General features: G+C 46.0%; 2 protein-coding genes across 13 annotated transcripts in view; both read right to left on the bottom strand.

Annotated features, from left to right (window-relative positions):
• The window catches only part of LOC115612586 (cell surface hyaluronidase-like), a 49,634-nt gene extending 30,367 nt beyond the window's left edge, over positions 1–19,267 (bottom strand). For 11 of the 12 annotated variants that reach the window (XR_003993087.1, XR_003993086.1, XR_003993085.1 and 8 more), the window contains exons 1-15: positions 18,793–19,267; positions 18,582–18,722; positions 17,900–18,461; positions 17,511–17,680; positions 16,849–17,037; positions 16,341–16,510; positions 15,335–15,544; positions 11,439–11,644; positions 9,777–9,846; positions 9,027–9,155; positions 7,922–8,007; positions 6,432–6,563; positions 6,276–6,311; positions 5,302–5,454; positions 3,280–3,457 (exon numbers count right to left, since the gene is read on the bottom strand). Coding sequence is in view for 7 of the 12 variants with exons in the window: in XM_030497047.1 (XP_030352907.1) it covers positions 3,280–3,457; positions 5,302–5,454; positions 6,276–6,311; positions 6,432–6,563; positions 7,922–8,007; positions 9,027–9,155; positions 9,777–9,846; positions 11,439–11,644; positions 15,335–15,544; positions 16,341–16,510; positions 16,849–17,037; positions 17,511–17,680; positions 17,900–18,461; positions 18,582–18,722; positions 18,793–19,039 (2,679 nt within the window). In the remaining 5 variants the exon portion in view is untranslated. The remainder of the gene's footprint in view (positions 1–3,279; positions 3,458–5,301; positions 5,455–6,275; positions 6,312–6,431; positions 6,564–7,921; positions 8,008–9,026; positions 9,156–9,776; positions 9,847–11,438; positions 11,645–15,334; positions 15,545–16,340; positions 16,511–16,848; positions 17,038–17,510; positions 17,681–17,899; positions 18,462–18,581; positions 18,723–18,792) is intronic. The other variant, XM_030497045.1, reaches the window with a different exon arrangement.
• CEMIP (cell migration inducing hyaluronidase 1) overlaps positions 1–22,422 on the bottom strand; it is a 114,775-nt gene extending 92,353 nt beyond the window's left edge. The window contains exon 1 of the mRNA XM_030497052.1: positions 19,264–22,422. The gene's annotated coding sequence lies outside the window, so the exon portion shown is untranslated. The remainder of the gene's footprint in view (positions 1–19,263) is intronic.
• Between the last annotated feature and the right edge of the window lie 1,497 nt (positions 22,423–23,919).

Genomic DNA, 23,919 nt, shown 5'->3' with positions numbered 1-23,919 from the left:
CTTGAATTACCTGTCTGAAGCCTGACAGGGAGATGATGGTTATAGGAGTACGTAATCTCTTAGGAATATGCTAACTCAACTTGTCGAAAGGCAGCACACCTAACACACCTGCAGTGTAGTCTGCAGTGGAAAACACTATCTATATTAAAAATTACTAATGTACTGGGAAACATCACAATAAATCGCAACTTCTTGTAAAATTCAAGTGTTGGCACAAGCTGCCAACAAAAGCTACATCACTGTATCACTGTTATAATTTTAAAGAAACTTTCATCCAGTGTGAATCTTCCTCTATTTTACTACCCGGGGACTCTGCCCTCATTAGCATGGCTTTTACTCTGCTGGAGTAATGCAAGTCCTCACCCTGCCAAGTTCCCTTCAGTCAGGAGTCTCTTTAGGGCTGGTTTTGGGTTTTCTTTCTGCCCTCTTTTTAAGGGGATAACAGACTTGCCCTCTAAATTAGTGTCATCTTTTTCCCACCATGAACTGTTAGCAAACTTCTGCTTTGACGCAGAAACCGAGCACTAAGACAACACAGGCTAAACATAGTAAAGGCAACATTAGGAAGCGGACATCTCTTAGCTAGGCAGGACTGGAATCCCATGGGAATCGCATAGCCAGGAAACAGTGCTGGCCCCTCTGAGGTCTCCCGGGGACCACAAACCCACCCAACAGAGACCGCTGGGATTTCTTTGGCACAAGTAATTTCAGAGACACCATAGTGTTGGCACAGCTAGGAGTAGAAAAGGCTTGAATCCACTCTAAGCTCCTGGTTGCAGGGAAAAAATAACCACAGAGAATATTAACAATGAATACGAATAGGACAGTTTGTGAATCTTCAGTACCTGCTGAGGTGGCCTTGTTCATGGGAGACCAAAAGGCCATGTACAACCTCTTGCTCCTCACCTCACTCTACGGGAGCTGTGCAGCAAAAGGGCAGAAAGATGAATAGGCTGCTATTTTATGACTAAAAAGAGATATGTCATGTCTTCTTAAGAAATGATGCACAAGTGTCCTGTTTGGGCATGGCTCAGTTCTGGGCTAGGGGTATCTCCTTTAAGCTCTACCAAGTCCTACTGGCTGACAGTAACAAGATCTACAGAAAACACCAACCCATCAGGCATGCCCTCAGCTGGATTAAGACCAACTGTTGCTTCCACTGCTTTGAACTAACTTTTTAAAAGCACCTTTTTCAAAACAAACAAACAAGCCTACCAATAATGTTGCTATTGATAAATGCACAGATATCTTAATACGTGAGATTTAGGATTGTCAATGGAAAGGCAGCTAGAATACTTTTTGTGGAGCATAATGTTTAGGTCTTCTGTTCTCCTTGACTGTTATTTTTATGCTGGAATTAAACAAGAACTGACTGCCTTTGTTATTTTGTTGTCTAACCAATCTGCTGATTAGTCTGATTAATTATACAATTATTCCTCCAGCATAACTAATAGTTTTGTCATCCCTATATAACTTGTGGTAATGTTTAATTTCTTCCTAAAAAACAACTGTAAAATGATTGTCCTTTAGGGAATTAGTACCTAGCTACACTTTAAAAAGTCATAAAATGAAGCCTGGAGACAGAAAATTAATTACAACAGCCTACAACCTCTACCCTAACTAGTCAAAGACATATTGTCCTATATAGCAATTAGCAATGAAACAATAGACTAACCATGGTCCTTCAAATCTGAAATCAGATTTAGCACATCTGGGTTCAATCCAAATGAAACAGAATCAAAGTGAAAAGTGCTGAGATGCAGGTGGTTACAATAATAAATGGGTTTTAAGTTGGCAAAATACCAACTTCAGAATCAGATATTTCTTGGAAATGTACATAAAATAAATAATTATTGGGATAATGTCATTAGGTTTTTTGTAATAAGCTCACACTCTACTATTCTAATTTGCTTTGCAGAAGTATTCAGTAAGTCTTCTGACCATTTTTACTTTGAAAACCTCAGATCTTAAAGGTGTTGCTGTACTGAACTGCCTCTCAAACAAAAAATGCTGGGATATTTAACAGGCTCATTGGCTTCAAACAATGCAACTGTATTAAAGAGACACATTTCAGCCATTCAAGATGTAATTATTCCTTTGCTAATATTCACACATATCATCTACCTGAAGCAATTCTGTTGGACAGAGTTCTATGGCTATTACTGGAGAAAAATTTCCACTCTCTTCCATTCCACTGATAAAACTTCTTCATCACATGTTTTTCTCTAAGCTCCCCTCTGCGGTTCCAGGTTGATTTTCTCATTCATGTTCCCCATGACCATCTTATAACCATGTCCCCAAGGGAGGACATAAAGAAGGTACATCGAATTAAGCCCTTATTCTTGCTTCAAAGCTCCCTAAAGCATCTAACGTAACTAAGATCTCTTTACTGAAATGCACAGGAACTGTGTTTTCTTTAGAGGAGCAGTGAACAACATCCTTTCATGAAATACTCTTCTACTGTTGGTCTGAGTGCACCAGAGAGGGGACAGACAAAGTAACTGCTTACCAGAGGGAGTTATATTGGTCAATCCTACAGCAATGGAAATTTTCCTCAAGATAAAGCCAAACCTCAAGCCAAAGTTACTACAATTCATGAACATCGTAATAAGCATGGACCTTGTTTGAAAAATCTAAGGAGAGTTTATGATCCCTCACAGAGAGCCAGGTGGAATCTATAATTTCCCAGGGCCATGATCCCTGTAGGAATCCAGGACAAGGACTGGAATTGGTCAGCATCCTACAGTTCCTACCAAGGCAGAGATACAGAGCCCCCTTCTGCTGTCACTCCTCAAGGGAAGTGCCTGTTGTGCTCAACAGGAATTTCACTGCTGACCCCAGAAACTGGGTCATGTTTTTCCTTCTAAGTGCATTTTCTATTTCTGTATAAGAATTGTACTGCATCTTACTGTCTTCTGGCATCTCAACTGTGTACCTCTCAACCAGGGACACCTCAACAGGTCCTCGGCACATGTGAGCTGGTAATGCTGCACCAGCTAAGAGTGGTGTTCTGGCTCTTATGGTTACAAGGTGAAACCTTCCTCTAATGCAGATTATTTTATGTATATCGCCCAAGCATAATATACCATCACATTTTAGTGGCTTATAAGTAACCTTAATTTTGAAAAAAAAGGTGTTGCAAAATGAACTGGTAGTATGCACCAATGTAACATGGACCACTGCTTGGAAATCCCTGCTCTAGGATAGACCTCTTACCGCTTCTAAAAACTTCAGAAACTTGCACAGCTAACAGCACATATTTCTGCTTTTCTTACTTACACTCTTCTCCATCAGGATCTGTGACACATTATTCTGGGGGCTTATCTGCCAGGAGTTTTTCATGAAGAACCCAATGGCACTTGAGTATCTGTCAACAGTTGGAATGAACTTCTTGAAAGTGCATTTTACCATCCTGACAGGCCCATCATAAATCTGGAATCCACGAATAGGGAACGTCCTGTGAGATTTAAAAACAAGCACAGTCCTGTGTGAAAAGCCTGGGCAAACTCTGAGCCCTCCTGAAAGCAGAGAGATATTAACAAGTAGCTAAACCACCTTTTCTTTCACAAAACCGGGATCTGCTCGCTCATCACACAGTTAATGAAAGATGAAACTCTGCTGAACATCCTCTACAGGGTAAGGCTCAAGTGCCAAAAAAAAGACTCATAAGCTTGCCTAAGACTTGTAATCTGGGGTAAAGCAGTTCAAAAACCTTGTTCCCAGCCACCCTGGAGCTCATCCCTAGAAGGAAGACCCGAAGGCTGTGTGGCAGCATTGCCATCAGGTTCCTGTTCCAGAGCAGGCAGGTTTCTCAGGAAAATATCAGCACAATTGAAAGAATTATACCAGTCAGACTCCCTGGAGGCAAGTGTCTCCTTGGAAGCAAGTGCCAAGTGGTGCAGCAGTTTCTCCTCTCCATACAAGACATTTCACATGAGGTCCATAAGACCTAGTACACAGCATTTCATACAGAAAAGCTATTTCTGAAGTATCAGTCCATGGATGTGTTGTCAAGGCATCAGTGTTGAAGGAGACACCACTGGAGTCACAGGTAAGGACCTGCCCTTTCCATCGTTTGTTTCGAGAAGGTGCCAAGTTTTGTTTGGCCCTGGCTGTGTTTGATTAAAGGGTAGCCTGCACCAGCTCCACAGATGGTAATGAAGCTGGCTAGTAGCAGCTTGGAAGGGTAGGTGAATGCCTACTGAGTCCAGAAAGAGTTGTTCAGACACACAAAGTGGGCGCACAGGCTCTCTCCAGCCTGGGGGTCACCAAGGCTCAGATTTCCATCCCCAGCCCTGATGTTTTCCTTACTGGTTGGCTCCAGAGATCCAGAAACACTTTGCCAGTTGAAAACACCAGATACAAAAAGTGTTTCTTGACCATATAATTTGTCTTCAATTTCGAGAGCTGTTATCTCAGAAGTTAGGTTTGTGCAACCCTTACATCCCATTTTGCACTATGGTGTAATGCAATGATAGGTATCAGACATTTGGACATACTCCTTTCCAGGAGTACATTGTTTAACAATATGATTAGAACTTGTTTGTACTGAAAAGGAGCTTTTTTTGCAATGCAATTAAAATAACAACGCTGATTATAACTGAAGATAGCTCTGATTATCCTTGCTGTCCTTCACAGATCCCACTCCTGCGTCACTTACAGCTGAGACATTATAGTCAGGGCTGTGTGCATGGTACGTATGCTGAGTATTATTAATTTTATATTCCTCATAGAGGGTTTAATAATTGGTGAGCATCACCGAAAACACAGATGAGAGTAGAATTTAGGCTTAGGGAAGCACAACTTGCTATGCGGAAGTGGGTAGGGACCATGGTTGCTAAACAGGAGGCTGTGCTGCTATCAAAATACAAAATAACATACAGTTACTGAAAGAGAAGTAAGATGTAATAATGACAAAAGGTTTCTCCTTTGTCAAATCAGCCATGTTTGCCCAGCTACACTGGCAGGAGGGATGATGGCTTGGTGTATGGGAGCTGCGCCATCAGCTTGATGCTGTGCTACTGAAGCACTACAGAAAAGCCATTTGGTATCTTTCAGATTCTCTAATCCATTCTCCAGTCACTAATAAATTAAACAGAAGATTAAATCAAACACATTCAGGCAAGAATGCTCTCAAGCTGTTGGCCTGAAGAGTGAGTTTATTTGGATGCTTATTATTTCTGGCCTGTACAATGATTTAAACACCCAGTATAAATTACTTATTGGTAGTCACAGTCATTCCTGAGGCTTTTCTTCTAGCTTATGCTAATGCCAAGAAGAAATGGCAGAAGAAAAACTCACTTGTTTCTGGGTAGTGTTCTGTATTCCCCATTTGCTCCTTTTCCCCAGTAGCTGTTTTGGCCTCCCTGTGACCCAAAATTGCTGCTTTCTCCCACAAAAATGGAGCGTGTCACCTCCAGGCTGGAGCCTTCATCTGTCGGGAAAGTCCCATCACTAGAAGCAAAGAAACACCAGGTAACTATGCAGCACTGCACAATCGACGAATTAACATTTTTAATTACACTACAGACACAGTTAAATTTCTTTCTTAATTTGTAAAAACAAAATACATTCACTGGTATGAGGGTGCTTTGAAATCTCTTTAGAAACCAGAAAGTTAGTGTTGAGGTAGCTTAGCGCTCAGGCATCAGTAATAGGGGTAACTTAGCCTGGGTAACACTAGCTCTACCCTATGTATATATAATTGCTCCATACTGAGTTGCTTTATAAATTTTTAGCTATATCCCTGAAACGAGAGCCAAATATCACTGACTCTCATTGCCTGTGGTGGGCTTTGGATATGCCTTGTATTTGCAGGTCTTTTCCAAGAGGGGTGCAGACAGGAGCGTCACGAGCATGGCAGACACCAGCAGAGAAAGCAGGAGACCTGCTGTGCCACCACATGGGACCATCCCAGCCACCCTGTCCCAGCAGCACACGAGCTGCAGGCAATGCTGCTCTACTGGAATAGAGCAGAAGAAAAGCCTCCCCGAACGCAGAGCCAGATGTTTAGTCTACTGGTTCAGGACCTACCGCCCAAAAGGAAATATTCGGCAATTACCATGTATTCCCCAGACAGGCTGAGGCAAAGAGAATGAAAGGCTAAATTGCCCCTTGTATTAATGGCTGCCCAGGGAAGACTTGATGTGGTCTGGGAGGGAAATGTGAGGTTTCTTGCGTCTTACAGTAATTGCCAGGGGAGTGTCTCGGCTTCCATTCTTCAGCCTGTTACATTGAGGGGAAAAATGGGAACAAGGTCCATTTTAAGAAATTACCTTGCCAGAGTGAGTCCAATTCCATTGTCTGAAAACCTGGGACAGAAGAAACACAGAGGTGTAAATGATGAGGAATGTCTGCAGTGAGTTTGGCCTACAGACCTATTTATGCCTGCCAGGAGGGGAACGATATAACACGTAGTTAAAGTAACCTACCCCGAGTTGCAGAAAATAATGTCACCGCCCCTGGCCCAGGCCCCATGGTCATTATTTTTAAAAGCAATAAGACCATCAATCACGGCAGGAACTCGCGGCTTTTCAGGATCAGCATCTTGATGTGGGCGAAACCTGAAGCAAGGAGCTTAGTTAATGCAGCACAGGAGACATAGGAATCAGCCTCAGACAGAGGAGGTTGTGCCTGGCAGACCTTGTTTGGCTTCCACATATCAGCGTGATGGGCCTAAAGAGGTGATATGCCCTGGATCAGAGTCAGGCTATTAGCTTGATTTCATTTCTGTGCTTTGGTACAAAGCAGAAAACAAGAAGCATTGATAAAGGTGAAATTCTGGCACCAGTGAAATCAACAAGTGATTTCTCACTAGACTTCAACAGGCCCACATCTACTCCCTAATTTGATCCAGTGTGATTTAGAGGCATAGAAAACATTCTTCCCAAGTCACTTGGGTCCTTTTGTAATTGTCTTTACAAGGCCCATTGAGAATCCCTGGGTTGATGCTAGAAAATCAATTAGGCACTTTCAAGAATCTCATTCAGCAAAGATAATGGAGTAATTGAAGCTGCTTTCCTTGCATGTACAGACCAGACCTCCATATGCTTCTGTATCTGCCGAAAGAGAAGCTATGATATAAAAATAGGATTCGCCCTGGGAACTGGGAGCTTCTCAATTACTTGCAGGCTATTTCTTGCCACGCTGGCTGTTAATGGTAGATTTGTGCTGTGTTTGGAAAAATATCACCATTGCTTTTTCTGAGTCTGCCCTTACCTCCTACTTCTTCCAGCTGCTGTACTACGGAGCATGTCTCCTCAGTGCCCAAGGGGATGACCCTGGCGGGGAAGTCTCACAAAGGGACACAAAGTCACCCTTTCAGCCATATGAGAGCATCATATGTGGCATTGATAGGAGATGATGGAGGAGGAAAAAAGCCAAAGCTCAACCAGGAGCAGAGCCCAATTTCTGCCACAGCCTCCTCACACAGATCCATAGGGCTGCAGTAAGTGAGAAAATGGCCTTAATTTACCTGCTTCCACACTGTGAAAGGAAGCTCAGAGATTTTAAAGCAGCTGACAAAAAGCTTTGAGGCTACTTGACTTTCCTCATTAATCCTAGACCAGACTCCGCAGTCTCTTACATCATCATTCAGATGTAAGTTCTTTTAAGTAATTAATAAGAAATGTTGGCGATTACAAACCCGCTAATGGACTAATGGGATCTGGATCCCCTTCCACATGCTTCACTACTTAGTCCTCATGACCTCAAGTGTATGTGTATCATTTTTTGGTCCACAATAACACAAACAATTAAGTGCATAGCTATGAAGTATTTGCCTCTGCACATCAGAGATAGCTTGTGTGTTTTCTTCAGATGCTCCAGCCATAATGAGCCACTAATGATCTGCTAAATACAGTGTAGAAGCCAAGAAGCAATATAACCATCCAAAATACTGAGCCATGCAGCATGTGCTTACCTGGCATTATCGACAGTGAGATACTCTCTGGGATCCTCAGCATTGGCTCTCGTTGTCTTTACTCCTTTTCCAATAAACAAACCGGCCTGAAAATGCACGCGACTCTGATTATTTTAACAGACCACTGAACAGAAACCCAAGATCCCAGATTTTTATCAAAGAACATGGGCAGTCAGTGCATGAAAACACAGGGAGTGCCTGCAGCCTGGGCTTTCTCTTCCCTTTCGGTGTCACTTGGCACCGTTCAGCGTGACATTAGCACAGGATGTAGCATGCTGAAGTCAGGACAGAGCCTGCCCTGCCATATGTTATGCATCAGCTTCGTGGGCTGTCTTCTGACCCAAAGCAAGGCACTGAACTCCCACTCTCTCCCTTGCAGAAAGCAATAAGGGACTTTGCCAAGGTCTTGATAACTTCTTGGAAAAAGAGCGTTGTTAAGAAGTAAAATTTTAAATAAAGAGTGACGAGTCTCCCAACAGTCAAAAGAGAACATGAGCTGCTGTGGCCAACCTCAAGGCTCAGGGCAAGAGCAGCAGCTGTCGTGGACCAAAATGTAAAATATACATGACACAGAACAGCACTGATTTCAATCTAGAATCCTGAGAAATAAGTTAAAATGCTCTTTATAGCTTACAGGTAAAATTTTCATGTCAACAGTATATTTGGGGGAGAAAGTGTTTTCCTTGGAATTACCCTTGAATTTTGGGTCTTATTTTTCAAAGGTGATGAGCAGGCCCCAGCATAAACAACTTCTGCTCATCCCCCTATGCCCTTGCACCACTGTGGCCAACAGCAGTGCTCAGTGCCCTGCTTGTCATTCCTTAAATCTCACTTAGTAGTAGGTGTACCCATGACCTGGGCTCATCCCCTCTAATACAGGCACCAAACTGAAGCGCTTGAAACAGGACCCCCATTCTGCTCAGCTCCTTCTTTGATCATTAGAAAGAGCATCACCCCCAAAAGTTAACTGTGCCTTGATATAGTGTTAAAAGACCTTTATGAAAACATAATACACCCATGATCACCTGATTTCAGAGCACCACACACAGTCAGCTGCAGGCCATACAATTATATTGATAGAAACATATAAAAACCATACACGTGCCTTGAAATTGGAGTGGACTCTGTTGTTGTGAAATACTCCCAAGGGAGTATATTCAGCCTGTCCCTCTGGATATTGCCCCTCAGACTGTCCAGTGGGAACTCGGTGGAAGATGTACCATATCCCGACATCCTAAAAGACAAAGGAAGGTCTGAGAAATGGGACACTGCAGTTAATGACACAGATTATCCTGAGGATTTAGGGTTTCCACTATGCTGGCCAGATTTCTGACCTGAGCCTGCCAAACATGCAAGTCCCACGGTGGACACACTAGCCCACACTCTTAAACCTCCCAACTAATCCTTTGGCATGCACGGTGGGTCCTTGGGTTTTAAAAATGCATATATATTGTGGGTGAAACTCAGATGGTTTATTAGAAAACATAACCTTCTCCATACAGGCACATTAAACAAACATGATTTGCAGAAACATCAAAGATTAAAAAAAGGAGAGAGTATATATTTATAAATACACATAAAAATTTTATTGGGCTTTTAACTATTAACTACTAATAAAAATCAACATTTGCTAAGAGACATCACATACCATTCCCAGCCACAGTTGTGAGAGATATCAGTATGAGAATTGTAGGCAAATACTTGTTCTTAATAGAGACAAAGGCTGCAGAAGTACATATCCCAATTTTACAATGGCTTACTAAACAGTCATTGTCCTCATGCTAATGACATCTATAAAAGTAGAATACATGGGAACCAGAGGCAAAGCATAGCTCTTGCCATTAAATGATTTTACCTGAGCACCTGCCGCTGCATTCGCTATTAAGTTGTTGTTTGGATTTGCGATCCAGAATGTGCTGACAGCCCTGAAAAATCAAAATCAAAATGATCCTAAGCAGTTACCAAACAGGAAGGGATACATTTTCATAGCACTGCACTGGACTTGAGCCACAACTCTCCCACTGACTTTAAAACTCCACACAACCTTTTAATGATACTCTTTAAGGGAAAGAAATCATCTAGTAATGCCAGATACGTTCATTTCTGGAGCCACATGCTGAACCTTCTGTAAATTATATGAGACTGTTAACACAAAATCCATGCTCTGTTAAATGCAGCTGAAGGAAGCCCAATGTCTTCTTTTTTTTAATTAATTTTTTATTTTTTCAAGTTAAGCAGCTTTGTAAAACGGCTGAAAAGTAAACTTCTGGTTTGTGTTTTGGAACTTCAGGGGCAATGGCAGGAGGTAGGGGATTCTCTATGGATTTTATGAAGCTCCTATGTGGAAAACTAAACAAATGTCCATGCAAACCACAAATGGCTCGTTAAGTAGGAGATTAAGGACACATTATTTTGATGTTTGTTCAAATAACGAGTGTTTGCTACAGAGGGAAGATGAGCAGTGGCACAAACAGAAGCCAGATATAGCTATGAAAACACTGTCACCTGTTGACTTGCTTTATTTGATAACATCTTTTGCAATAATAAAGACCACATGTAAAAACACTGTAAACCTTTTCTCATGACTGCACCAATTAATTTGATCATCCTAAGCAGAAGACCTCAATCATGTTTTATCCACATTAACCATTATGCAATCAAGAATCCACACTCCTTTGTATTAATAGAACCACGAAATAGGCGCAAAATAAACCTGTATTAACCATACCAGCAACCTTAGCATTTCAGTGACAATAATGGTAATTAAGTTGGATTATTTATATAAATTAGAATAAGAAGAGTTTGGGTACTGCATCCTTTTCCAGAAAACATGAAAATACAAATTTCCTTGGCTAAACTGGGTTTTTGCTTGCAAACACTAGCCTAGGTCCCTGTGTTCAAGCTTATCAGTCTCCAAAATAGAAGCTAACTTTGGTCAGCTACATCAGGATATTGTTTATTGTTAAATGACACTCACTGTAGTTTAGGCTAATCTCTGCATTCTCATTAAATCTCCTGAGGTACTCTAGATATTAATGTACTCATGTACTATTGACCAATTTATTCTAGATACCCCAGCCTCAATTCAGCCCTGGTGGAACAAGGCAAAAACTCCCTTTGTAGTAAGTGATATTTTTGCCAGCCTGTACCAGGGCTGGGCTGAAGCAACTTGCATTTTTCAGACAGATTTCATGGAGCATTCAACATCCAACTTAAAAATAATTGAAAGGGGTTCAGAAATGAGCAAAGAGCTCTAATATATTTATGATTCTTAGGAAACAGTGACAGGAATAACCAGCAGCAAATATTCCTCACTTAGGATTCATGCAGGTGTTAACAGATATCATCACAAGCAAAGCATGGTCAAGTAGCTAAGTGACTTTAAAATGAGAAACAGTAGAAAAAGCTACAATTTTTCATTTAATATCAAGCAGCCCCTTTCAAAAGTTTCACCCCAGCATTCTTTGGGACCCAGCTATAAAGCACAAAACCTGACTTCAGCTCCCGGAGCACTTACATGCAGTCGGTGCTCGGCACAGGAACATAATTCCCATAGACATGGCTGCGGATGGCGAGGCACATCACCTCGCTGCGATCTGAAGGCAAGATCGTCCCTGGCCTTGTGAGGAGGCCCAAGTTGTGATAGAAGGTATTGCGCTGCTCCGTCCCGTCTTCCAGGAAGAAACAGTGCCCCAGAGTATCATAGCCAATGGTGTCTTTGACCTGGGAAAAAGTATACAAGCCGTCAACCGCAATGCTAACAACAGCAGGAACTATAACTGATGTGCTTTGCTTATCAACAAATGCCCAAAACGCTCATGGAGTGGTTTTGGGCAGCAGTCCTGGAGCTAACCCAGACTACACTCATAATTTTGGACTGATCTTCTTATACAGTGAAACTGCTATTAAAATTATTCTGGGAAAGACCATATGCATAATTAAAGGAAAACTGCAAAATACTGGATTTAAAACTGCCTTCAGCTCTAAGAGATAATATTTGATTCAGTGTCATGGAGTAAATATCTGCATAAAGACAAGTGTCTTGCATGATAAACCAACAGGTTAGGATGGCTAATGTAGACATTTTCATGAGCTGCAACACTTCTCAAATAAAATAAGAAATTCTTTAAAATGCACCATGTGAAGTAATTTATATTAACGAGATTTCTGTTCTTTCTCCACTCTCAGAAGGTGCAGGGCCACTTCATTCCTGTAATGATCAGCTTGGGCAGAGATGGTATTTTACTGTTTCAGTCTATTTAATATTAATTGACATGCAGAGGGATATTGCATTAGACCCTAATTTGACCAAGAGGACTTAGCACAAGCCTCCTTTGATGTACAGTCTTATGAAGATAAAAATTCAGAAATCCTTCTTTTAAATGTAAATACTAAATCAGGCTAGTTAAAATACCAGCAATTTGTTACTAAATCTTACTGGAACCCTAACTTTGTACTCAAATAATCCCTGTCAGCATATTTATTCACTCTTCAGGCATACAAAATTCTTGTTGACGTCAGAGTTATGTCTGTGTAAGACTGCAAGATTAACTAATATTAACCTACGTGGTTATTTCTGTATACTTAAGGGATACTTGAATTAAATCCAGATTAATATCCTGGGATTTCCCCTTAATAGGCTGCAACTGTACATAACATCTGGAGTCACAAACAGTATAGTTCCCATAGGTATATCTCTGCTGGATTTCATTGTTTTCCTGGCAGTCACTTCTCAAACTTGTAATCTGCTGCTCTTGTTTCTGCCTTGATGAGGTGTTCAAAAGAGTTAAAAATAAGGCATAACATAGCCAGGTACCCAACCACTAACTGATACAGTCTGGGAAATCCACTGAGACCCTGCACACAGGGGTCCCTACCAGCTTGTCCCTACCAGCTTGGAAATACAGATAGGAAATGGATTTAGATAAAGAAGCAAGTGTCCTTGCCAGCTGCTAAGAACAGCAAGCTTGGCTACTTCAACCCTTCCAAAAGACAGGCAGAAGCTGCTAAGGAGGCCACAGAAGACTATTTTTGGAAAGAAACTGTAACAGCAAACTGCTTGCTGCTTCAGAGAGCATTTCAATTGTAGATTTTCATTCTGCTGAATTTAGCTGATGTTTGGCTAATCTGTGCTTCAGCCAGCTGCATTAAAAACCCGTCTTGCATCCAAAACCAGATTTTAGCTTGGATTAATTAATATGATTAGTCACAGCTTTGGAACCGCATGACAGGTCTGAAAATTTGCATACATGAAACTGTATTGATCGCTCTCCTAATCAGAAATAACGTAATTTAAAGATCACTTACATCTGAATGAAAGACATGGGTCCATGCTATTACATCAAAACCCCAATAACTGATCAATTCTGGCATATCACAGGTAGGAACTACATGCTTGGAAACAAGCCCACCTGTGGCACTGTGACAGTGGCATATTACTGTACGTGACAGCATGAAACACTGTCCTCAACACAGGTGACAACCCAGCCAGTCTGTCCAACACTGGATGATTAAGGTAACTCTACACACTGAATTATAAATAGTGCAGCAACACAATATGTGACCTTTATGTGCTGCAATGTTAGACATGAAGGACTACAGTAGCGAGTGTACGTCCGACATGTGCCAGGGCAGTGAGAGGCATGCCACTGCCTGCTTCCCATCGCGGTGGGTAACCCAAGCCGCTGCACCACGGCGCAAGCCTGGCACATGGGAGCAGCAGATGGGAGAAGGGCCTTGCAGACAGCATGCGTGACCTGTACACAACACAGCACAAACCACAGCACTCCAGCAATGTACATCTAAAATTACATCCTCTAAACCCTCAGGATAGGAGTGGGATAAACCCACCTATCTGGTTTATGCTGCCTCAAGGGCTGAAGTTTCATAATATGATGCTAAATCTGGTACCCATCTATGTTATTTAACTGCCTTTCTCTAATATACATGCTCTTCTCTGGAACTGCAATTTATTGTAATTTATTTCAAAGCAAGGTTTTTATTACATTTTAATTACTCTCTATCTTAATGGCTGTATCAAAACCACATGATTATTCCACAGGATCACATATTTAACCTTTGCTAGAAAACCTTTTCACTGATTCATGGACTCAAAGCCCTCAGTGGTCACATGCTGGGGGGCCGGATCTCACACTTGGATCCTTGATCTCACAGCTACTGCATCCCACACATCCAGATAAACCGTTGACAACCTCACTTTTGATAAAGTGCAAGACCATACACCATTCTTCTCAGGACCAGCGTTAGCATAAGGCTTAATTTTTCATCCCTGGCAGATTCCTTTAATTCCAGAGGTTTAATATCAATGGGAGGAGAGGGGGAGTTAAACTACAACCTCAGACACTGGACAAGTCTCCTGCCATCTAAAGGCTCTGCACACAAAAGCAGGCTCTACAGTCAGAGCAAATCACGTATACAAGAAAGCCATCAATAATTTTCAGTGATCTGGACAATACAAACGCAATTTAGGATACACGAAAACTGGGACTGGGTTATCCATGTCCCAGTTACACAAGTCCAGCATCACATTTTTGTGAATACATCTTTTTGGGGGGACCCTTTCACACAAGGGTCCCTCCTGAGCGCCTTTAACTTGTGTCTTACACAGTTTTATGTTCTGGGTTGAGAAGAAGTTCTCAGGAAAAACACAGAAGGTCATGGACAGTTCAGGGAGTGTCTCTGCCTGAGCACACATCAGGTGAATGAGGAAATGCCCACAGACACCAAAACACTGTTCAAGGTCCTGCAGAGCACACACCAGCTGGATGTGTTGGGACTGGAGCAGGAATCTGTCTTTTCCAGCTGGGACATGTATGGCTTTTTAGGGGTTTTTTTTGAGTTTCTCTCCACAATGCCCTTGCGAGGATCTATGTCAGAGCCAAGTTCCTGAGGGTTTTTCTGGCACTGAAGCAGACATTTGGGTCTGTCCCTCTCGTATTTCATTCCCTTTGTCATGTGAATATCTTTGTATACATTTCACATTGCTCTGACTTCAACAATCCCTGTCTCTTTTTATCTCCTTTGCAAATTAAAGGCCCATTGCTTCACTCAGGTCTGTTTAAAGTCCATTGCTTTAATTTTAAATGAAAGTTCCTATCATCACAATCTGTCCAGAATAACCATGGCAAAGATTTCAGTATATCTCATCACATCTTTAATAATATTAATTAGGCAATACTAAGAACCTGAAATTCATTTCAAAGAGCTGCACTACCAGAGCAACAGTCCTAACCTGAACACCAGTCAAATGAAGTTGACAAGTCCGGACATTTCTGGGGGAAAATATGCCTTGTTTCAATGTTCTGATTTCTCTTTGCATCACGAAAGGCTCTTGCTGTTTAGCAGTGCCTAAGCAAATAAATGAACTCAGTACTAATAAAATATGTCTCCTACCAGAAGGCCATGAGTCCCATGTATGGCAACACACCTAGAGAAGCAGTGGTGGATAGCCAAGTTATCAAGGTACGTAGGGCGTTCATATCCCCCTCTCTCATCCACATCCTCAGCCAAGTGAAAATGCACAGGGTAACTGCCCAGGATTTGCTGCCCCATGTTTTTCAATTCCACTCCTGACAAGTGAACGGAGCTAAAATTCCTTAGGATCTGTTGAGACAAACGTAGGCATTACAATAGAAACGCATGCAAAAAGAAGACCACCTTTTTTCTCTCTCATTAGGCAATAAGCTTGCAGAGTAACACAGGGCCTGATCCCAGAAGGAGGTGCCAGCTCCATGCTCTGGCTCAGAGTAGCATGCCAGAGGCTGCACACCTACAGGCATGGGGCTGCCAAGGACCAGCTGCCAAGCAGCATATGCAGTGTTTAGCAACAGCGGTGTATGACAAGGGACTCCTGCCAGCTACAGAAAGGGGCAGCGATTACCACCAGGCTCTATTTCCTGGCAGCTTTATCTCTGTCAAGTGAGTTCAGACCTGCCCAGCTCCCTGATTTCCACTGACAGATAAGTAACTCTACACAAAGCCCCTGCAACAGCAAGGCTTTGCACCTCCACCAAGAAAGCATGGGACAATCAAAAGGAGACAGAGCACAACAGGGTGAGACCCAGCACTTCTCTGAGCCATGAGGGGTGCAGGAGGCTCTGCAGGAAGCACAAGTCCCACAGTGACATCTCATGAACTATCATCTAACTTCATACCAGACCTACTGACAGTAATGCCACTAAGGAATCCCCACTAACCCGGAAAAGGCTTTTGCATACACAGTGAAGAAAATGGTACAGACTCATTTCAAGTCTAGTTTTGCAAAATTCCCTTCTTCATAGACCAGTATACTTTTCCTCCAAACACTACGGTAGTTTCATGCATTATATTGCTTGTTTTACAAACCAGGAAAGGAACCATCTGAAAACACCTGCAGGCATGTGCATTAAAAACAACTCACTTTAATATGTCCTCCAAATGTATCGAAGGAGAAAAACTGGCATTGATTTTGTCCATAACAGGAGTCTTCCATTTCTCCTTGAATAAGTATATTTCTAGTCAGAAGGCCAACCTCTGCCCTCATATCGACGCCATCTATGACTTCTCCAATGTGAAGATAAAGTGGGCTGCCTGTGAAAATCAGAAACCTCTTTATTCAGGGTGAGCACTGCATCTTCATTACTGCCTTGTTCTAAGCAAATGCACACTTTTCATTTAAGCAGTCACCAAGTCTGGAGACATGCCCAGTTGTTAGTATCTGATCCCAGAGGAGATCAGCACTTCCCCTGACTTCTACAAAGGACCGATGCCTCTGGTCAAGCTTTCAAGTCCCAATATAATAGTCTTATATGTGCCCACGTGTTTATGGGACAAAATCTAGCTAAAAAGACAAGTAAATGTAGAATGTGAAAGACAAGACAATGCAAATATTTACCACAAATTAGTAGCTTGATAAAAATATTTCATACCATCAATTTTCACTTGATTACTTTTACATTCAGGGCAAGGAAGGAGATTAAACTCTTCAGCCTGATGCATAGAATAATCTGTACTGGCAACAACGATCCGGTCACCAGGTAACCAACTGGTAACTTCATCCACCAAATGGAGAATTATTCCACTGGATGCTTCCACTTTAAATCCATTATGAGGCACCCCTGAAAAATGAAGCAATCAATAATTTTTACAGTTGTATATGACACAATCATGCAATTAGCAGAAGAGCATATCAATTTAATTTTTATGTAGGTAACTGGGTGTAATATAAGGGCTCTATCCATTAAATATGCCAGTGTCACCTCTTTGTAGGCAGCTAAAACTTTACTTTGCAAGAGCTACTTTGCGTACGTGTTAGCTTGGTCATCATCCATGCAAGCAAGACTATGGTATTAGTATATGTCCCATCCCTGGCAGTGTTCAAGGCCAGGCTGGACGGGGCTTTGAGCAACCTGGTCTAGTGGAAAGCATCCCTGTCCACGGCTGGGGGTTGGAACTAAATGAGCTTTAAGGTCCCTTCCAACCCAAATCATTTTATGATTCTATGACTAGCATTGCACTGTTTGGATTCACAGCAGCCAGAAAAAGCAGAGCAAAGCAACAGAAGACAAGCAATTGTCAGGGCAGATCGAACCTTTTATCCATCCACTGAAAGCAGTAACGGTAAACCGGGTCCCGTCGTAGGTGAGGAATTCTCTTCGGGCTACTGCTAACCCCGTGGTTCCACTCCCGTGGTACTCCCGTTTATCCTCTGCTGCGGAAGGCTGATCCCCTCCGAGGATCCCCACCAGCGCCCAGGGCTGCCTGAGGGAGCGGGAAGGAGCCTGTGGCACCCCGAACCCTCCATCCCCGAGGAGCTCTGGCAGAAGGGGGGTGCAGGGCGGTGTGTCCTTCCCTCTTTCCCCCGGTTCCCCCCGCTCCCCACCCGCTCCGAGCCCCCGGGACGGGCGCGTCGGCCCCGGCGCGCCGGAGCTGTCCATGGTGTTGCCGCCGGCCCGCGGCCCCCCGCCCGTCGCCCCTCACCTGTGTCGCAGGCGGGCGATGTGAGCGCTGCCCAGGCGGTCCCGCAGCAGCAGCCGCGTCTCCAGCGTGAGGCTGCGGGAGGCAGAGTCCCCCACGGCGGCCGCCACCACCGTGCCGGGGGGCTGCATGGCCAGGAAGGAGCGCAGCCGCCCGCACTCGCCGTGCCGCAGGTGCGTGTCGAAGCGCGCCGCCGCCAGCACCCGAGCCGTGCCGGCGTCCAAGATGCGGAGGTTGAGCCCGCGGCTGCCCCACCGCTTCTCGGAGGAATAGGGGCCGTAGCGGAGCCCGCCGGGGTACAGCGTTTTGTCCAGGAGGGTCCAGGAGCGGGGCCGCCGGCCGTGCAGCTCCAGGACGCCGCCGCGCCCCACGCCCAGGAACTTCTGCCCGAAGCCCTCCACAGCCGCCCCGTCGGTGGCCCGCCCGTAGAGCGAGATGGTGGCCCGCGAGCCGTAGGGGCAGCGCTCGGAGCCGATGTGCAGCTCCCCGCCGTCGTGGATAAGGATGTAGCGGGCGCGCAGGGTGATGGGCGGCCCGCGGGGACGGTCGGCGAACACCAGCATCCCTGCGGGCGAGGGGAGAGGCAGGGAGAGGGGCTGAGGGTGCGCACGGCCGGGGCCGGGAGGTGCCACCCACCGGCAGGCACAGCCGGGCCGCCCGCCCGGGCTCCGGCGGCCCCGCTTACCTCCGTCGCGGATGACGAGGGAGTGGAAGGCAGCGGAGCTCTCCAGGCGCAGGGCCGCCCCCCGGCCCACCACGGCGGCGCGCCTGGTGTCGGAGCCGGGTCGCCAGGGGGCGAGGTGCGCGGCGGCCTCCGGGCAGGATCCTGCAAGAGACGGGCGGCAGCGGCGGGGCGCGGCGGGGCGCGGAAAGGCGCGGAGGGGCGCGGTACCAACCTGGTGCGCTGCCGTCGCTCGCTGCTCCCCGACGCGTCTCGCGGCGGCGCCGAGACCGGGACCAGCTCCAGGTCCAGTTCCGGCACGGAGGGCAGGAGCAGCCGCTGCTGCCCGGGGCTTCCCGCGTCCCGGGAGCCCCCGCAACCGCTACCTGCCGCCCGCAGCTGCGGACATCCCCGCCGCAACACGTGCGCCGCCGGGCCGGCTCCTTCCCGCGGCTTCGCACGGGGTCGGCGCAAAGGCACATTTTGCTTTTGATGTGTTTTGCGATTTTTGTCCTCTTTTTTTCCTCTCCACTTAACGTAGCACCATCAAAACCAGCAACCCCCCCTCCCCAGCTCCATACAACCCCGGACGCATCAGGCAACCACAACGGCAGCACGAACAGAGAGCCGGCGAGGAGAAAACCCCAGCGGCAGATGGGCGAGAGGCAACAGCGAGTTTCAAACTTGAACTGCAAAGACCGCTTACCTATACCCGGCAGCGCCGAGCCTCGAACTTTGTTCGCCGCCTCTCGGGAGCTCCCAACCGTGCTGCCGGGCGCCCCGGCGGCGGAGGCAGGGGTGGGCAGGGGCAGGCAGGCGCAGGCAGCTCCCGCTCCTCCGCTCCGGCTGCCTCCCCTCCGTCTCCCTTTTTATATCCATCTCCCAACCGCTGGCGGTGCCCGCACTGTTTACAGCGGCGGAGCTGCTGGCTCCTCCCAGCCGGGGACGATCCTTCCAGCCTGGACGTATATCTGAGACCGGCGGCTCCATGCCCGAGGGAGTCCCGCTGCCCGCACCCAAAGGTCTTCCCCGGCTCCGAGCCCTCGGGGTCCCTACCGGACGCTCCGGGGTGACGGGCAGCGGGGCGAGTCTCGGCCTGGGGGCTCTGTGCAGACCCTCGGAGCCCCGGCTGCGTTCAAAGCCCCAAACAAAGCATGGGGCTGGGGTGCCAGCTGCCCCCCAGGAAGGGCAGGGGGCTGAGGTGCCCCAGCCCCTGATGTGGTCACCAGGGCTTGGCATGCCTTGGCCCATCTTGGGAGGCAGCTGGCCCCTCTGGCACCTTCCCGTGGGGGTGTTTTGCCCTGTGTTGCCTATGTCTGGCAGATCTATGGAGAATGCTGTAACCCAGCAGCTGCAAGTTTCCCTGACAATGAGTGAGCAGAGGGGTGTCTGCTACTTCACTATCCCATCAACCTGCCAAATCAACCTGTTGTCAGAGCCTGTGGTGAAAGAGAGGGGAAGCCTTGGAAGGTGCTCTGACAAGAAACAGCCTCAAAGAAACCCATCTGCTTCAACTCCCATGACCTGGGACTGCGTTCCTGCCTATTGCAAGTTCCTGTCTGGATTCCAGTCTCAGAAGACATGACACTGCCCAAACAAGGACCACCACACTCTGATTTGTTTTCCATGAACCAGAATAGCACATTTTTTACAGGCTCTAAAATACAGCACAACTGAGCTTCCAGGTGACACATAAGGACAGGTAACCGCCATTCTCCCTCCCAGAGTCTACACAGAACCTCTCATCTCAACTCCAGAGACCAACATCCTGAGAGGATAAGCCAGAAGCGGACAGGTGACAGTGCCAGCCACTGCTCCTGCCCAGCGTCAAAGGCAAAGGGGTGAAAAGCCACAGGCACCGATCTCAGAGACATTTGTGTGCCATCATCTGGCCAAACCGCTCCAATCTGTCACCTCTGAAATTTATTCTGGTGAAGGATTTCTTCTGACAGAGGGCACAAAGAGCCTATAGTCATGTTAATAAGGAGCAAGTGCTGTCAGACAAAATATGGGAACAGACTGGAAGGAGGAGGTGGGTGAGGGGCATGGCCATGCCCCACGCTCCACACAACAGCTCCAGAGAGGGAGCAACGTTCACTTGTGTTAAACAAAACCCCTCCACTCTCTTACACCCTGTCCTGTGACCCAGAGCATCGCTGAATGTGAAGACAAGCATCCAGCCTAGAGAAACACATCAGATAACCCTTCCTCATTTCAATACTCCATAAACACAGGGAAACATCAGAGCTGCCACCTCAGCTGCCGGCTGTTCATCCATCATTTAGTGCTGGCACTTCTATTCCTGTCTCAAATAGCTTTTGTCATTTTCCTTCCAAAAAAAGCAGCCTTACTCAGCATCATGCCTCATTCTTATCTGAATATGACACATATGTATGCAGGTCATGGGAAAGCGAAGCTGTTATCAGAGGTATAGGAGGCTGTGCTCAAATCTTTTGCAGAAAATTTTATCTACCACTGGAAATTTCAGGCAAGACAAGACAAATTGGAGTATTTTGTCTTAAAAGACACTAAGTTTTCTGAATTCAATAGTTCCAGAAGTGCAAAATGTGAGGTAGAAAAGGACTCAAACCTTTATTTTAAGTCTGCCAGGGCCCAAGAAATCTCAAACACTTTTCTTTAGAATATTTACTCCATGCAAAAGACTTCATGGACTTGCAATCTAAATAAAAGGCAACAATTAATCCGACATAGCAATAGTGGAAATAAACATCACACAGGCTTTGGTTCACACTAAACATTGTGCTGGCCTCATGAAATGATCAGTGAAGCCAAAGCCGCTCTGTTTTACATGGGGCTTTCCTGAACAAGAGCCCCACATTTTGAGATATGAGCACTGTTTAAATCCTTCAAAGATATTTTCCCTCTTTAGACTTAAAATCCACTGAAATACACTGGTTGGATTCTTTTTCTTAAAGAACCACTTTCAGGTGAATTATTTCAGTGCCATTTCCCATTGTATTACGTGTTCAGTGGCCTGAGGAAGAAAATTTCAGAGTAAATGAGACTGGCCAAGTCATCCTGCTTTTCTGAAGGTTCCTGTCTCTTTTTAAGGAAAACACAGAAGCACCTATCACTAGAGTGGTGCTCGGGAGCTAAACTGTTTTCCTATCACTCTTTCCCAGATTGCATGTTGCAAGATGACTTTTGCTTCACAGCAGCACTGGTTGAAGTGTACACTGGCTGTTGGAAGCTCACACCACCACGCTCTGTTACAGGATGCGTCCGCAGCGCAAGAACATTCCCAAACATCCTCACACCTGCAAGTGGGAAATCCTGACTAATCCTGCCTCAAACATACAGCTGTTAAACTCTCCCTCACAAAAATAACCAACCGAACCCCTCCTTTGGGCATTATTGTGGGTTAACAAACTGAAGTTCACCTTTCTAACAAACAAAATTGGGCCAGTTTCTGTAAGGAGCTGCCAGGCATGAGGTGACCTCGCCCACCCCGTGTCTCAGTGACTGTGGTACTTTGCCTACAAACACGACCAAAACGCTCAGTCACCTCGATGACTGGCGAGGTTCTGTTTTAAAGCAAAATAGCCGAAAACAAGGCAGCTCCGGAGGGGTCAGGCTCCCGAGCACAGCCGCCCCTTCCCGGAGACACAGCTCTCGCACACGAATGCACAGGGAGAGGACGGGTCCTCCTCTGTAAATGATTTTCCCGGGCACACTCCCTCGCTGGTCAGTTTCCCGTTTCCTTCTCGCTATTTAGAGAAAGGAAGGAGAAGCGGAGTCAGCATCCCCTGAGCAACGCCCATTCCCACGGAGCTGGAAGCTTCATGGGATGACTCCGGGGCGCCCGCAGCAGGGCCAGGGCCAGGTCCAGCTCAGACCATGCCGCCCGGACCCCGCTTCCCGGAGCACAACCCCGCTTGCCCGCGGGGACAACGGGAAACGTCGGGCGCACCGCGGGCTCCCCCTGCGGTACCGCAGCCGTCCGGGAGGGGTCGCCCTTGCACAGCCGCTGCCCGCCCCTCACGGCCACGCCCCCTACCGGCGCTCCCACATTAGTTAATTAACGACTCAGATTTAGTTTTCCTTCTCTTCCCAGCGGCAGGTCCCGCAATTCCCCACTTCTTCTTTCAAATTCCCTTCACCTGCTCAGCACACCGCAGCTGTGTTTCCACAGGAGAGCCCTAGCCTGGAGCAGGGGATGGAATGCATCAGCTTCCATCCAGAGATGGAGAAGCCATGGACAACGCACCACTACTGCCCGCAGCACAGCCATGCTTTGGAACACATGATACCACAACGGGGCTTTTAGTGCCTGTACTGACCCCCCCAGACTGTCTAACACAACGCCGTACCAGCCTTCATCTAGCATCCCCTTTTCTGCAGGCAGCAACTGCTTCCAACCTGCCCCATCCCAGAACTCCTGCTTTGGGATGAGGCTGGCTCTAGCTCAGCCCGAACGCTGACTGCCAGCTTCTGGCACGATCCGGGACAACTACATACCCAATTGCACCCAGTGACGTCCACCCCTCACACTGGCAGCACAGAGCCTGGCCCCATGGCCCCACGGCCCCACTCAACCTTCACCACAGAGCATTTGAGATGACAAAACCACATCTCCTCTTTATATACCTACCACTTTGTTCCTCCTCAGGCTTCAACGGTGTTTTCCTTGGGTTAAGCATTCGCTTCTTGAGCAGAGAGAAGGCCTTGGACTGCTGAGCTTCGGACAACACTCCCATATTCCTGAGGAGCTGCAGCACCCTCTGCAGCAAGAATGGCTTCACCTTGTGCTGGGCCACCTTAAGAGGACCAATACGGGTTTTGGGCAGGTTAACTTCCTGATCACAGTTATAAAATCGAAAGAGATTCCAGGCCAAGCTAGATCCAAAGGTATCCATTAAAATATATCTGGAAAGTTTAAGGAGCATGTCACAGGACAGCTGCTTTTCATGCGGTTTCTGGCCCAGGTTCTGAGTTAAGCTCTTCCTTCCCTCATGGCTCAGGAGAGAGTAGCTCCTGAGTGGGCTGGAGGAGCCCACAGTCTCAGGAAGGGTTTTCTTACTGTGGAACAGTCTTTCATGATCCATATCCCACAAAGAACTGTTGGGATTCAGGCTGTGTTCTGGAATAATCATAAATACAGTGAAACCTATTAAACATAAACAGCGAAGAATCCCAGTGGCTTTCTTTAAAATATATATATAAATACACACATTTACCAGTGTTCTGCTGTAGCCCTGGATACAGTGCAGATCTTTACACTGCTTTGACAAGCTCACTGAATGTTTTGACAGGCCAAATCAATCGATTTGCAATAGATGGGGTTTAAATGCTATAGCGTAATAATGACTATTTGTTATTTTTAATTCAAACTATTTTTTCC

This window comes from Strigops habroptila, chromosome 9, assembly GCF_004027225.2.
Source record: "Strigops habroptila isolate Jane chromosome 9, bStrHab1.2.pri, whole genome shotgun sequence".
Classification (NCBI taxonomy): Eukaryota; Metazoa; Chordata; class Aves; order Psittaciformes; family Psittacidae; genus Strigops; species Strigops habroptila.
The sequence above is the reverse complement of the archived record's forward strand: the minus strand, read 5'-3'. Positions and strand labels throughout refer to the sequence as shown.